This window comes from Myotis nattereri (assembly GCF_964212035.1).
Source record: "Myotis nattereri genome assembly, chromosome: 2".
NCBI classification, from domain to species: Eukaryota; Metazoa; Chordata; class Mammalia; order Chiroptera; family Vespertilionidae; genus Myotis; species Myotis nattereri.
Window position 1 is genome coordinate 3513272 of NC_138076.1, and position 15328 is coordinate 3528599.

Here is a 15328-nt window from a genome sequence, read left to right on the forward strand (position 1 = left end):
TTTTGCAAACCCAGCAAGACTTTTTAAGGGGGCTGACAGTCCGTGCTGGGACTTTGACGACATCTTATACAGAAGATGGATTCAATAAACACTTGAATTAGAACTCAAATTAGAACTTAAATAGGAATTTTTAAAATTTGTAGTTACTAGCATTACAAATAAAACTACTATTGCCCGGCTGGTGTGGCTCAGTGGTTGAGCATCGACCTTTGAACCAGGAGGTCACGGTTCTATTCCTGGTCAGGGCACATGCCCAGGTTGAGGGCTCGATCCTAGTGTTGGGGTGTGCAGGAGGCAGCCAATCAGTGATTCTCTCTCATCGATGTTTCTATCTCTCTCTCCCTCTCCCTTCCTCTCTGAAATCAATAAAAATATATGAGACAGAGTTCTAGAATGTGGGGATGTATTTTAAGTCTACGGTTATCTAGAACTGGTGAGTCATATTGTTTTTCTATCATGAGCAAATTATGAAACTATCCTCAGTCGTTTTTCTATTTTCAGGTTTGTCAGTTAACAGAGGAACAGATCCAACACGTAGTGAAAATGACACGTGACTTCAGCCTTCTTTTCTACAGGGTAAGACCAAGGTTTTTTCAATTACGGAAAATGTCAATGTTTTCCCTTTCAGTTCTACCGGGAATGTTAAGGCAGTATATAGCCACCTAGTGGTCAGAGTATGGAAGTAGCGGTGAGTGTCCTGTTAGGGGCCTAATTAACATCTTAAAATTTTAGGTTACAGGTCAGTCCAAACTTATCCAACTATAATTAAAGTATCTTTATACTACGTTGGGGAACAACTATGTTAGCATTTGACGTGAACTCCTGTTCTATTGTGGGCATATAGAGTAAAACATAGGAAGCCTGGACAGACTTAATTTCTTTAAATAGCCCTCAGTTCAGTCAGGTTTTGCCACTACTGCCTGTGTGGTTGAGATTATTTAGATGACTTTAAGGTTAGCCTTACATTTGTAAAATGGGACCATCGGAATCTACCACAAAGACTGTTTTGAGAATGAAATAAATACCTGCTAAACTATGAATTTTGTGAGTTATAGTTATGCATATATACATATATACATATAGAGAGAGTTCAATAAACACATTTTATCTTTTTAACAAAGCATCACAGATACTTTTTCTCCACAGTCCGTTTTCTGTATTCCAAATTTCTACTTTTACTATGTTCAGAAAGGCTGGTGTTATGGAATTCTTCATTAATTGGCCTAACATATTAATGAACCTCTTGCTTTACATACTGCCTTGAGTATCTATGGTTGTTTTAATCTATAAATATATATATATAAAAGCCTAAGCGACAGTTACGACCGAACAACCGGAACGACCAGTCGACCAGTCACTATGACGCACACTGACCACCAGGAGGCAGACACTCGATGCAGGAGCTGCCCCCTGGTAGTCAGTGCACTCCCACAGCCAACCTTCCATGGCCAGCCAGTCTCCTGTGGTTCCCTCCCCCTGTCCTTTCCCCTGTCCCTTCAGCCCTTTCCGGCAGCCAGCAGGCCCTGGCCAGCCTGACCCTGATCCGGACTGGGCCAGACAGCCCCAATGGGCCCTGATTGCCAGCCAGGCCTAGAGACCCCACCCGTGCATGGATTTTGTGCACCGGGCCTCTAGTATTATATATTCTCACTTATTCTTCCAAGGTAATCCTATATAATAAAAGCCTAATATGCAAATTATCTCCTTGGGCGGTCATTCGACCTGGAGTTCAACTGGGAGACCCAGAGTTTGACCACTCACTATGACGTGCACTGACCACCAGGGGGCGGCACGAAACATGGTGGGCGTTGGCAACGCAGTGCTGGCAGCAGGTGGCAGTGGTGGTGCTGCCGGCCCTGAGGAGCCCCAACTACAGGGGACTGTGGTGGGATGGTGGAGCAGGTCAGTGGGCGGTGCCAGGCCAAGGCGGGTACAAGTGGGGATCCGATCGCCCCGCAGACTGCGACCAGTGGCGGCAGTGGGGGTTGGGGCTGCTGCCCAGCTCCCAGGCCCTGAGGGAGCCTGGTGGGGTGCCCGGCACTGATCGATCGCCCCACAGGCAGGATGTTGGAGCAGGTGAGGGGGCAGGGCCAGGCCAAAGTGGGGCTGCAGGCCTGAGAGGCTGGAGGCTGGAGCTGGGGCTGTGAGGCTGGGGGCACAGTCTGGGGTCTGATCTCTGTAGGCCGCCCCTAGGGACCCCATCCATGCATGAATTCGTGCACCAGGCCTTTAGTATAATTATAGACAGCTACCCATTTTCTACCCAGATTAAGTTGGGTATTTCAGTACTTTGCTTAAATTAATGTAATGTGTGTGTAATTTTCAGCTTATATATGGTGAGCCATATTTCTGGGCTTTTGAAATTTCACACTGCTGATGTAAACCCAAAATATTCTTTCTGTGGGAGCCTTAAACGTACGTGAGCAGAATAAAACTGTGACAGAGAATCTCAAATGTCTTTTGAAATAGAATTTATACCAAAATGGAACCTGTTCTCTGCTAGGATGGTATTTGAATTTTTATTTTCTTTTTTAAGTGAATCGAGGATTAAAACCTGAAAACTCTCCTTTGTCCAATCAACCAAGAAGATGGTTTGTTAAATTCTCTGTTGGCAGTTGAAACAAAGTGGACAGCTTCCGAGTTCCCAAAATAATCGGATTTAACGCTAATCTACTCTTTTTCTTTTAACTACATAATTACGTTTAATTTTTTAAAACCTTAACAGCATGAAAGACATTTTGAATTACGGAACTCTTATATCCCATTTAGATAAGAGAGTAAAGCTATTCAAAGAACAATTTTGAATACTAATAAGTAATAAAATAATTACTTAATTATGTCACAGGAAATCTTACTTAACAAATATTGCTGAATCTTGCCAGTATCTTTTTCTCAGATGAAAGAAAAGATTATCCAGACATACTAGTATATACAAACGTACATTTTTTAAAAAGTTATTTTCAGAAATGGCTTTCAAGAACTTGTCTTTGGCTCCTTAGCAACACTGTTTTGTGGATAACGTTATAATGTTGTTCCTTTGTTTGGTTTTAGTGCCGTAAAGCAGGACTTGCTGTCTCCAAACACTATAAGGTTTACGGGCGTCCTCACTGCGGTCGGTGCCGCAGCAGAATAACGGTGTGTCGCTTGGGAGAGAACAGCAGAATGACATACTTCTGTCCTTGCTGCCAGAGCGAAGATGCTCGCCATGCCGACAGAGGGTGAGATGCCTGGTCAGGGGGTAGCAGTGGCCCCACTTTCATAAAAGGCCATTCAGAAGGGAACCACCACGGAATAGCTATCAGGCTATTAATAAGAAGGCCTAACTCAGAAGTATTGGAACCTTGGAAGGAAATAGTGCCCGGCCAGCGTGGCTCAGTGGTTGAGCGCCAACCTATGAACCAGGAGGTTACGGTTTAATTCCCGGTCAGGGCACATGCCCAGGTTGTGGACTTGATCTCCAGTGGGGGGTCGTGCAGGAGGCAGCTGATCAATGATTCTCTCACATCATTGATATTTCTGTCTCTCCCTCTGCCTTCCTCTCTGAAATCAATAAAGATATATTTAAAAATTAAAAAGGACACAGTAAATAACATCGTGAAGAACCAGAAGGAGCCGCGGGGGACTTTTGGACGACTTCTGATTCAGTGGCAAGTCCCCAGCTCAGATGTTCCTATCCAGCCTGGCTGCAATCTTGTTTGCAACGTGAATAGGAGGAGGTGTAGCTATGTCAGTAACTGGAAAGACGATCTTCAAACGTCTCGCTTTATTTAGAAATGACATAAAACATGAACGAGCTCTCTTTACAAAATGTCTGTCTTATTGGTGAAACAGCAGACTGGTGATATTGCCGGTAGCTGGTAGCTGAGTCTGTCTGTTGCAGTGATGCTTTCGGGAACAGGGGAAGTAACCACAGATGGGGCCCAGGAGCCCACTGGGGGATGACCTGGAACTAAAACGCCATCGGTCACCTGACCTCCATAGCCCCTCCCCTGACTGGTGGACCACAGTGAAATAACAGGAGGCTGGAGATTCTTTTTTTTTTATATATATATATTTTATTGATTTTTTTACAGAGAGGAAGGGAGAGAGATAGAGAGTTAGAAACATCGATGAGAGAGAAACATCGATCAGCTGCCTCCTGCACATCTCCCACTGGGGATGTGCCCGCAACCCAGGTACATGCCCCTGACCGGAATCGAACCTGGGACCCCTCAGTCCGCAGGCCGACGCTCCATCCACTGAGCCAAACCGGCTTCGGCAGGAGGCTGGAGATTCTTGTCATCATTACAGACCAGCCCATTGGCACAGGCCTTAGTAGCTTCTGTGGAGAATTCCAGAAGCACCTGAAGAAAATGTAAAACTTTATTTCACATTTTTTAAAAATATATTTTCATTGATTTCAGAGAGAAAGGGAGAGGGAGAGAGAGAGAAACACCAATGATGAGAGAGAATCACTGATAGGCTGCATCCTACATGCCCCAAACTGGGGATCGAGCCCACAACCCAGGCATGTGCTCTTGACTGGAATCGAACCCGAAACCCTTCAATTCGCAGGCCGATGCTCTATCCACTGAGCCAAACTCTATTTCACTTCCAATATCCTAATGTCCATGTGACTCTTCCTCTCCCCTGATTTGTCTTAAAGAAGGATATTTTAGTTTTGCTTTGGGAAGAGAACCTCTTAGTTAAAACATTATTTGAGAAATGCTTCCTGGTGGTATATCAAATATTTTTAGTTGGTATAAAAAAACAGCAACAAAACCACGACTCCGTGATCCTGAATAAAATCTTTTATGTGGTATTTCTGTCTTGAACAGCAGTCACAGGGCCCAAGTGAAGACATTTTCTTGAGATAGTTTGCAATAGTAAACCTATGGCATTTGGGTATATTCATGGTTCTGTAATAGATCCCCAAACACCCGGAATGTATAAGAACAAGGCAGTAATGGCAGGGTTCATGGTCAGCTGTAAAAATTCTCCGCAGCAGGCCGCCCACGAGAAACACTGCCGTCTGCCCAACGCCCCATCGGGACCATCTTGGGGACCACGTGGCCAGGAAGTGGGAAGAGGCCTGGGCGTGTGGGGTCTGCACCCTGATAAACATGCCTTCTGCCCAGGCCTGCGACGCTTGCCTGGCGCCCAGGCCTGCAGGTAAGCATGAACGTGGACTTGGAATGCGTTCCTTCTCACAGACCTTTCATTACACCAGGTCAGGGGCGTACCTCGTTCTAGCTCGATGTCTCTTAACCAGGGCGACACTCCGTTGCATGTACCCCACGCTGACGTTCTGGGGGGCGGGAGGGAAAACACAAAACTCTTGTGCTAAAAAAGTGTGTGCCTGTGTGTCTCAGGAACTGACAGGCTTGCATCTGTGCTCTGGGGTCCTGATGAATTATTCAGGAAAGCTCTATTTTATGCAGATTTCAGCAACTCCGCAGTCTGTCAATCAGTCCCAAGGTTTCGTCAATGGGGAGGGAGGGTCCCTGTAAGAATATCTTTGCAGGTGGAATAGAAAAGAGCCGCATTTTTCCTCTCTTCTTTCGGCTGCCCGCCCCTTGTTATTAAAGTCCTTACCCAGACAATTGTGCTGATTCCATTGAAATCCCACAGAATAATGCTTTGTGGTTCACAATTTGGAGAATGCGGAACCTCGAGGAAACCGGTGATTAAGAACCTTACATGGATGCGGCCTCTGGCCTCTATTGTATTCTCAGAGTGTTCTTTCTTTCTTCAATTAGAGATGAGAAAGTTCGTTCTTGACTTGGAGACCCCGCATTGTGTTAGCTGTCTGATGGCGGTTTGTTCTCTGGGCAGAAGGAAGGGCCACGGTGCCCCTCGCACAGAGCAGAAGGGACAAAGGGACCGCATTGCTCCTGTGTCTGCCTGTCCCTCCCGCGTCCCTCAGCTGGGAGCCCTCAGAAAGCCAGCCTTGGGTTTCCACCTTTACTGCCTTGACACGTCCAGCTGTTTTCCTGTTTGTTTGTTTTCTGAGTATGACAGACATCCATCTTAACTGCATTTGAGAATGCCTTACAGTACAGGTTCCACAATCTGAGGATGCTGGGTTGAAACATTTGGGATAAATGTTAAATCTCTGTAATTCGTCTTATTTTTAATGAGCCTTCCACTTTGTCTTGTCATTCCCCGAAACATTCCTGACCCCCCAGATGCAGCCTCTAGCTGCTGGCTCTGAAGCTCTAAGTCACACCACCTCTCAGTTACCCCTGCTTTACTCCTGCCTGATGGTAACCAAAGTGAGAGCTGAAGAACCTTCAGAGCAGGGGTGGGGAAATCAGCTGGTCTGGCCCTGCCACCCTATTGGGGGTGAGTTCATTCAATGTTTGGCCAAATAGAGCAGGCTGATTTTTAAGTGGATAATTTTGTGTGGCCCGCAAATCCTATATAATAAAAGGGTAATATGCAAATTGACCCTAACAGCAGAATGACTGGGAATGACACACTATGACACACACTGACCACCAGGGGGCAGACGCTCAATGCAGGAGCTGCCCCCTGGTGGTCAGTGTGCTCCCACAGAGAGAGCTCTGCTCAGCCACAAGCCAGGCTGATGGCTGCCAGCAGAGCGGTGGTGGTGGGAGCCTCTCCCGCCTCCTCAGCAGCACTAAGGATGTCTGACTGCAGCTTAGGCCTGCTCCCCGCTGGCAAGTGGACATCCCCCGAGGGCTGCCAGGCTGCCAGAGGGATGTCTGACTGCCAGCTTAGGCCCGATCCCCTGGGGAGCAGGCCTAAGCCAGCAGGTGGACATCCCCCAAGGGGTCCCAGACTGTGAGAGGGCACAGGCCGGGCTGAGCGACCTCCCTGAGTGTGCAAATTTTTGTGCACCGGGCCTCTAGTGATGTTATAAATATCCAAATGGCCCTTCGCAGGAAAAAGTTTCCCCACCCCCGATGTAGCTGCCTCAACACCATAGGAAGCAGGGGAAAGTCTTTGTGAAACCCAGGTCCAGGTCCCTCGGTTGTTAAAGCGTTGTTGCATGTTATGCTCCCTTTCCTAGCAGGAGATTGATTATGCATTGCCCAAGCTCACTTCGTGTTATTAGTTCTACATATTAGTTCACGGTGATACGTGAACTAAATGTTTTCATCAAATAAAAGCATGTTTCCAATACTCAATATTACATCGACAGGCATACTCCAGAATTTCTTCCCTCCTTCCAGATTCCAGGCTCGAGAACGAGGAAAACTCCGCCGCCTTGGGCGACGTGGTGAAGTACCCCTGCAATGGCTTTGGGAAGCCAAGCTCAGAAGTGAAGATCAACAGGAAAACTGTCTTTGGAACGACAACCCTGGTCTTGACCGATTTCAGCAATAAATCCAGGCCACTGGGAAGAAAGAAAGGCCCACACGGGATTCTAGATGGGGAATTTCGAAGCCCTCTTCCCACTAACTTTTGTCTCAGTGACACGCCTCGCCCCTCTGAGGAGAGAGCCAGCAGTGCAGCTCAACCACCCAACACAACAAGCCTATCCCCCACCGTGTCCAGATTACGGAGTCCTGCCTGCAAAAGACGGAAAACGGCCCACTGCTCATCGCCAGGCCCCGGAAGTCGCAGCCCTGGGCTTTGTAACAGGTAGGATGCTTCCACCTTGATCTCGAAGGCATTTGCGTTAAGTTTTTTTTATTTTTTGTATGTATGTGTGCTTTTTTTTTTTTTTTTTTTTAAGTGATCACAAGCACCGGTTTAATAGCAATTTTCCAAACTGAGTCCCTGGGGTGGGTTTTGAGTTAGGGCTGAATTTGCCGTTGCTATCGATGTAGATAAAGTCACTTGAATTGCATTTTATACATAAAATGTTCACATTTTAAAAATCCAGGGTCTAATTGGCCACTGTAGAAAGCAGTTTTGTCAGGTTCATCTTCTGGAAAAATTTGTTTCTTCCTTTCTTTCTTTCTCTCTCTCTTTCTTTCTTTCTTTCTTTCTACATAATTACAACAACTTTTTGCTTCTCATTTTTATATCAATGTCGTCAAAGTCATCTACACGAAGGACGCTGAGAGGTCCGTGGTCCTGTAAGTCACACCTGGGAGACGAGGGCAGTCACGTGCTTCTTCCTTCTCCCGTTTATAATGTAAGGGAGGGAAGGGAATGAAAAACAGAATCCCCCACATCGGTAACAAGTTACTCTTTTCTGCCTGTCACCATGGATATGCTCAATACAGAACCTTTGGAAAGGACATGAAGAAAAATATTTAAAACACCCATGATCTTACCTGCTATCAGTCACCACTGTTAGCATTTTTATTTTATTTCCTTCCAACGAAAGAAAGCCTTTCTAAAAGGGAGGCTACCATTTGCAGCAGGTTAGTGAGTGTCTTCTATTCTAAAGAGAGAGATCTGAGATTTTTTAGTGACGTTTCTGCTGGAGACAGTGGCTGCACCTCAGACAGCCCTGTGGGATGGTGGTTTTTGTTTCCACCACAAAGGCCCAAAGAGCACGTGTGTCTGCAGTGAGAGAGCTGCACATCCAGCTGGTAAATACTGCCCAGCAGGTGTGCTATGGACCGCCAGTGCCCCCGGGAGAAGGCCCCGTGGATGCCGCTGAGACACGGAAGTTTAACGACAGCGTCACTTCTTGCTCTTTGGTGATTATGGCAGCTGCTGGCGCTGTCTGTCCACACCTTCCCTCCGTGTTTAGTCCTTCATCCGGGCTTCCCAGCTGGCCCACCCTGACGTCAGCCTCCTTCAGAGGGACAGCACCACAATTTTCTTCCCCAAGCTGTTGGGGAGGTTTTCCTTCAGAAAGAAATGCTCTATATGCAGCATTTTAAAAATTATTGACAGTATTACATTTCCCCCCATTTTGCTTCCCTCCACCTAGCTCTCACCCCACCCTAGGCCTTCCCTCCACTATTGTCTGTGTCCGTGGGCTGCGCATATATGCATGTATGATCTTTGGTTAATCTCTTCCAGTCCCCTCCACCCCTCCCCTCTGAGATCTGTCAGTCTGCTCCATGCATCCGCGCCTCTGGTCATATTTTGTGTTTCAGTTTATTTTGTTCATTAGATTTCAAATGCAGTGACAGCAAAGAGTCCTCTTCCCATGCATCCCATCTCGCCAATGGGGGCGGAGCAGAAAGAGTCAGCATGGGCGGGGTCTCAGGTGACCTCAGAGGGGTCTGGCTGCTGGGTGTCTGGTGAGCTGCTGGGTGCCTGGTGAGCCGCTGGGTGCCTGGTGAGCTGCTGGGCGCATGGTGAGCTGCTGGGCGCATGGTGAGCTGCTGGGCGCATTCTGAGCTGCTGGGTGTCTGGTGAGCTGCTGGGTGTCTGGTGAGCTGCTGGGTGTCTGGTAAGCTGCTGGGTGCCTGGTGAGCTGCTGGGTGCCTGGTGAGCTGCTGGGTGCCTGGTGAGCTCTGGGCTGATGCACCAATTATTCCTGTGGGCAGCGAGATGAGGGACCACGTGGCATATGCTCCTAGACCAGTGATGGCGAACCTTTTGAGCTCGTGTCAGCATTTTGAAAAACCCTAACTTAACTCTGGTGCCTTGTCACATATAGACATTTTTTGATATTTGCAACCATAGTAAAACAAAGACTTATATTTTTGCTATTTATTTTATATATTTAAATGCCATTTAACAAAGAAAAATCAACCAAAAAAATGAGTTCGTGTGTCACCTCTGACACGCGTGTCATAGGTTCGCCATCACTGTCCTAGACCAACCTCTGAGAATCCTTAAAGCCTAACCGATTTCTGAGACCGTTTTGGTCCGTAGATGCTCTGTCTCAAGTTTACCATCCCAACTCTAAATTTACCATCAGTGAATCCCGAGGATTCATCCGACTGACTTTTAAAAATGTTTTGTTTATAATCATGTATAATGACTGCCTTACGTTTCGTCCATCACTCTCTCAAATGATAGACGCTTGAACTAAAGTGTGGGGGCCAGGCGTGAACTCAATCAGCACCCCACCTTCTCTTCCTAACCCTAGTTCATGGCTCATGATGGAAAGTTCACGAAGGAGCCGGTGACGGGGTCTGAGTTGGGAGCAGTCCTGTAGGAAAATCGTTTTCAAGGAGCCTTTTTGAGCATAAAAGCAGCAGATGTGATCATTTTAAAGTATCGTGGCATTTGCTGTACCGAGATGAAATATCCTGGCATATTTTTATTTCCTTGGTGCTTTGTGGGGAAATCTCAGACAATTTCACTAACGAATTAGGGACTTAAAAAAACATTAATGGAACCTTAAATTTCAGTGATTTCTTCCTCAGCCATTAGCAGGCGGGTAGTATGATTAATCACAGCTCACGGCCTCGCTTGGAGACGGTGCGGCGTGGGCACGTGTGGAAAAAAGAACCCCAGGCCTGAGCCTCTGAACCAATCCAGATCTGCCAGCAAAATAAGTGCCAAGGGATGGGATGCATTTACCCAGCAGCCCTCCCGCACCCAGCCACTTCCCCAGGAATAAATAGCAAATTGCTGCCACTTAGTTCATTTTCCCACTTGTCTGGCAGCTGCAGTGTTCGTCTGCGGACAGGACGCCGAGCAGGAGCCCCCCCCCATGGTACCTGCAGAGCAGGTGGTCCCCTCGGAGCCCTTGCAGCCAGCTCCGCTTTTCTTTAGTAATTGTGTGATAACTAATCCGCCTTTTGATCTCTCAGTTACTGATCTCATCAACACGTGGATGAGGCCTGTTTTTAGAACAGTCCGTAGATACACTTGAATTTTATCCAGCTCCTGGGTTATAAATTAGACAGTGGGACCAATGTTTTAGCCATTAAGAATAACTGTTAGATACAGTTTTTAAAAATTTATATATATACTAGAGGCCTGGTGCATGAAAATTTGTGCAGGGGGGGGGGGGGGAGGGGGGGTTCCCTCAGCCCGGCCTGTGCCCTCTTGCAGTCCGGGACCCCTCGGGGATGTCCACCTGCCAGCTTAAGCGGGCAGTCAGACGTCCCTCTGGAAGCCCAGGAGCCCTCGGGTCATGTCCGACTGATGGCTTAGGCCCGCTCCCCACGCTGTCAGTTGGACATTCTTAGCACTGACTAGGAGACAGGAAAGGCTCCCGCCACCACTGCTGCGTTTGCAGCCTTCAGCCCGGCTTGTGGCTGAGCAGAGCTCCCCCTGTGGGAGCGCACTGATCACCAGGGGGCAACTCCTGCATTGAGCGTCTGCCCTCTGGTGGTCAGTGCACATCATAGCGACCAGTCGTTCTGCTGTTAGGGTCAATTTGCATATTACCCTTTCATTATATAGGATTTTTATTGATTTCAAAAAGGAAGGGAGAGGAAGAGAGAGACAGAAACATCAATGATGAGAGCGAATCATTGATCTGCTGCCTCCTGCACCCAAAACCTGGGCATGTGCCCTGACCAGGATTCAAACCATGACCCCCTGGTTCATAGGTCAACGCTCAACCACTGAGCCACCGGGCCTGTTCTCTCAGTCTACAATAAAGTGCTGTCCTTTAATGGACTTTATGTAAGTTTCATGGTCAGCACCAGGATCCCGGCCCGCTTCAATCGGGCACGTTTCCGCTCCGCCCGCTGCCTGCTCCTCACTGAGCCACGGCTGCGGCTACTACAGCGGCCTTGACCCAGGGAAGCGAGGAGGCCGTCTGTAAGTGGACAGTGGAAGGAGCGACTCCCTGACGAGGCAGGGCCACTGCTGAGCATTGGCCTGTGGTGAGAAAGCAATGAGAGGAGACTGCGTCTCATCACTTCGCCCGGTGGGGGGGGGGGGGGGGGGGGGGCGGGGGTGGGCAGCTGGGCCTGAGGGTATTTTAGAGGAAATAAAAGGGGCCGCACTAACGTGGGGTACGAGGAGAACCGACCATCACAGATGCAAACTAGCGAAGCTGGCTGCATTGCATCGCCGTGCAGCTGCGCTGTTACGTACATATTTAAGCGACCTGCTGTGGGCACACAGATGGCCTAGGAAGGAAGTTAGACTTACCTGGGAAAACCAAGAATTAGCCTTAGCAGCTGTGTGATTACCTGGACTTGACCAGGGTCCATTTTTTGATACAATTACTTTGTATTCTACGGGGTGAGGAGCTGTGAGTGATCCCCTTCGCACCATGTGCTGGAGTTGTTTTGTCACCTGTCGTTACAGGGAACCTCAGATGGACACAACGGATGGTGCTTGTGCGCCCCTGGCTCCCGTCCCTCGCTGCAGTCAGCACCACCGCCCCTGTGTCCTCCGGGTCGTGAGCAAGGGCGGCGAGAACAAGGGCAGGCCCTTCTACACGTGTCCCCTTCCCAGGGAAGCGCAGTGCGGGTTTTTCGAAGTAAGTATGAGATTTATCAGTCTTGCTCTCGTGTAGTTGAATACTGCGGCCATTGAAATGTAGCACGTAGCCATCCTTTTCCGGTCTTAGCTTTAAGTTTTAAATAGCCATGTTGACATTCAATCTGAAGCCTGAATTAAAATTCAAGGAGGTTCATCAAAAAATTTAATCAAATAATAGCTCTTGTATTAGTAGAGTGTCTCCTGTTTGTAACCACCGTGTAGAAGTGTTGCCCTTGGTTTATAAAAATAGAAAGGTATTATTGAGTAATTTTCCCAGGTGGCTAAATAATTCAAGGTACAGATGTGCTCTTCTTCATCTCGGTGCTGCTGTCAAAACCTTCAGGTGCCCTGCACAGAGGTGCATAGGAAACCATTACCATGCCTTGGGTTCACAGTGAGCTTAGCGACTCCTACTGCTCGCGCTTGATCCAACAGTCGTGATGGCACAGTAGCCGTGCGGATGTCGGCGATTCCTCACACCTCGATGATCTGTGCATGTGCCCCTGAAAATGAATGGGAGATGGGAGACAAGAATTGGGTCCTTCTGGGCCTGGCCAGTATGGTCCAGTGGTTAGAGTGCCGGCCCATGCACCACTGAAGAGTCTCAGGTTCAATTCCTGATCAAGGGCACTTACCTGGGTTGCAGGTCGATCCCTGGTCCCGTTGGGGTGCTTTCAGGAGGCAACCAGTCAATATGTTTCTCACACATTTCTCTCTCTTCCCCTTCCACCCTCTCTGAAAATCAATGGAAAAAATATCCTCAGGTGAGGATTAACAACAACAACAACAATCAGGTCCTGCTGGTCATTCTCACTCTGCATTCCTCAGAGTGTGAGCATCCCACTGTGCTGAGTGTCACTCTCGTGTTTGACGATACATGCTTTTCAACTGCTTCATCTGGTGCAGTGATGGCGAACCTTTTGAGCTCGGCATGTCAGCATTTTGAAAAGCCCTAACTTAACTCTGGTGCCGTGTCACATATAGAAATTTTTTTATATTTGCAACCATAGTAAAACAAAGACTTATATTTTTGATATTTATTTTATATATTTAAATGCCATTTAACAAAGAAAAACCAAAAAAATGAGCTCGCGTGTCACCTCTGACACGCATGTCATAGGTTCGCCATCACTGGTCTAGTGCATAACAGAGAAGAGAAAAACGGATCTGTTCCTGAGCTGGGCACAGTGTTCAGGTTGTCCTTATTGAGAGGGAAAGTATCTGTCTTCATGCAGGATCTTCTTAAGGACGTTCCCAGGGAAAATCTGATCATGATTTCAGATCTTAACCCCAGCACAAGACTGACTCCCTCCTACCACACAAATTGGCTCCTTAGGAAGCTTTTATAGATGTTATGGAGAAATATTAGCAATATTAATCATATCACAGCCTGCTTGATACCCATCTTGAGGCCAAACTTAATAAGAACAAGAGTAGCACAGTGGAACTGCCTAAATTAGTTCGAGTAATTCTGTATTGGATTCATTCTTTGCTTAGGAGACGAAGGAAGTCTAGTATTAGAATCATGAACATTCTCTGATCTTAATAGTGTTTGTTTGTTTTTAAATACATTTTTATATATTTCAGAGAGGAAGGGAGAGGGAAAGAGAGATAGAAACATCAATGATGAGAGTCATGAATCAGCTGCCTCCTGCATGCCCCTTACTGTGGATCAAGCCCAATAATCATGCATATGCCCTGACAGAATCAAAACCGTGACATCCTGGTTCATAGGTAAATGCTCAACCACTGACCCACACTGACCAGATGATCTTAATAGTTTTACCAGTAACTAAAATAGATCTGCAGGAACATTGGTGTTTGCTTTACAGCAAGACAAATAAAAGTTCTGAATTATGGCAATTTTCTGTGTGATCCAAGCAAAATTGTAAGAGGTGCTTCTTATAGGAGACTAGAGGCCCAGTGCATGAAATTCATGCACAGGTAGGGTTCCTAGCAGCTGCCAACTGCTGGTTGCTGGCTGGGGCCTCCCTTCATTCCTTGCCGCCCCCTGGTGGTCAGCGCACATCATAGTGAGCAATCGAACTCCCAGTCAGTGGAACTCGCAAGAGGACACTTAGCATATTTGGCTTTTATATATATAGATAGGCTTTTTCAATGGTAACAATGAATGACTTCTGTCGGTTTTACAACGTCAAATTGATAGTCACAGCAATGAAGGCAATATGGCACTAACCGAAGGCACCCAGTTCGAACCCCTGGGTACTTCTCACTTCCCTCCACGCTTTTCTGTTTGTCCTGGTAGTGGGCAGACCTCTCCTTCCCGTTCTGCAACCACGGCAAATGCTCCATCCTGAGAACAGTGTTGAAGATGGGTCCTAACAACGGGAAGAAGTTTTTCGTGTGTCCTCTTGGTAAAGAAACACAGTGCAGTTTCTTCCAGTGGGCAGCACCGGGCCGGGAGTGAACACCACTCCAGGGAGCTAGCATTTCTCCTTCTGCAGAACATCTGGCAGCTCGTCTCTCCAAACCACGCCTGTTCAGTCCCTCCCCTGGTGTTTATCAGAAAGGTTGTAGACTGTCTATGGCGCATGGCAAAGCCATGCAACATTTGAAAACTGTTCATTTTTTTTGTGTTTCATCTTTCCATTGTATGGCTGTATTTTTTTTTTTTTAACCTTGATGAATGCTATTTGAGTTCCACCAGATGCGCAGTGTATTACGCTTACTATGTATATTTAATGTGTGTATTAATGACAATAAAGTATTTTTAGCATGCTCTTGGTCTCTTGTAACTTCTTTGGGGAAGAAATTATTTCTTTTAGGAGAGGATTAGGCATCACAATAAAATACTAAGCTCTTCTGTCTGAAATGAATAATTTTCTCAGGTGTCACCACTACTCATGTGATTAAAGGTGCTTTTTGTTTTTCTAAATAACATTTAAGAAATGAGATCTTTATGGAAAATAATATTTTCTTTTTTACTTTGTATTTTATTCAACAAACAAGTTCCTATTAGATGCTAGAGATATACCAAACATTTGCCTAACTTCAAATGCGTTTTCATGGAAAGCTGCGGTTTTTCAGAATGTAAAAGGACCATGGGAGAACA

The 15328-nt window shown here is 46.9% G+C and overlaps 1 protein-coding gene across 1 annotated transcript in view; it reads left to right on the plus strand.

Annotated features, from left to right (window-relative positions):
- NEIL3 (nei like DNA glycosylase 3) overlaps nt 1-14995 on the plus strand; it is a gene marked incomplete at its 5' end in the record, with an annotated part of 35190 nt that extends 20195 nt beyond the window's left edge. Inside the window, 6 exons of the mRNA XM_081084925.1 lie at nt 502-576; nt 3052-3218; nt 4985-5151; nt 7179-7590; nt 12079-12253; nt 14522-14995. Coding sequence (XP_080941051.1) covers nt 502-576; nt 3052-3218; nt 4985-5151; nt 7179-7590; nt 12079-12253; nt 14522-14683 — 1158 coding nt within the window. The 3' untranslated portion in view covers nt 14684-14995. The remainder of the gene's footprint in view (nt 1-501; nt 577-3051; nt 3219-4984; nt 5152-7178; nt 7591-12078; nt 12254-14521) is intronic.
- Between the last annotated feature and the right edge of the window lie 333 nt (nt 14996-15328).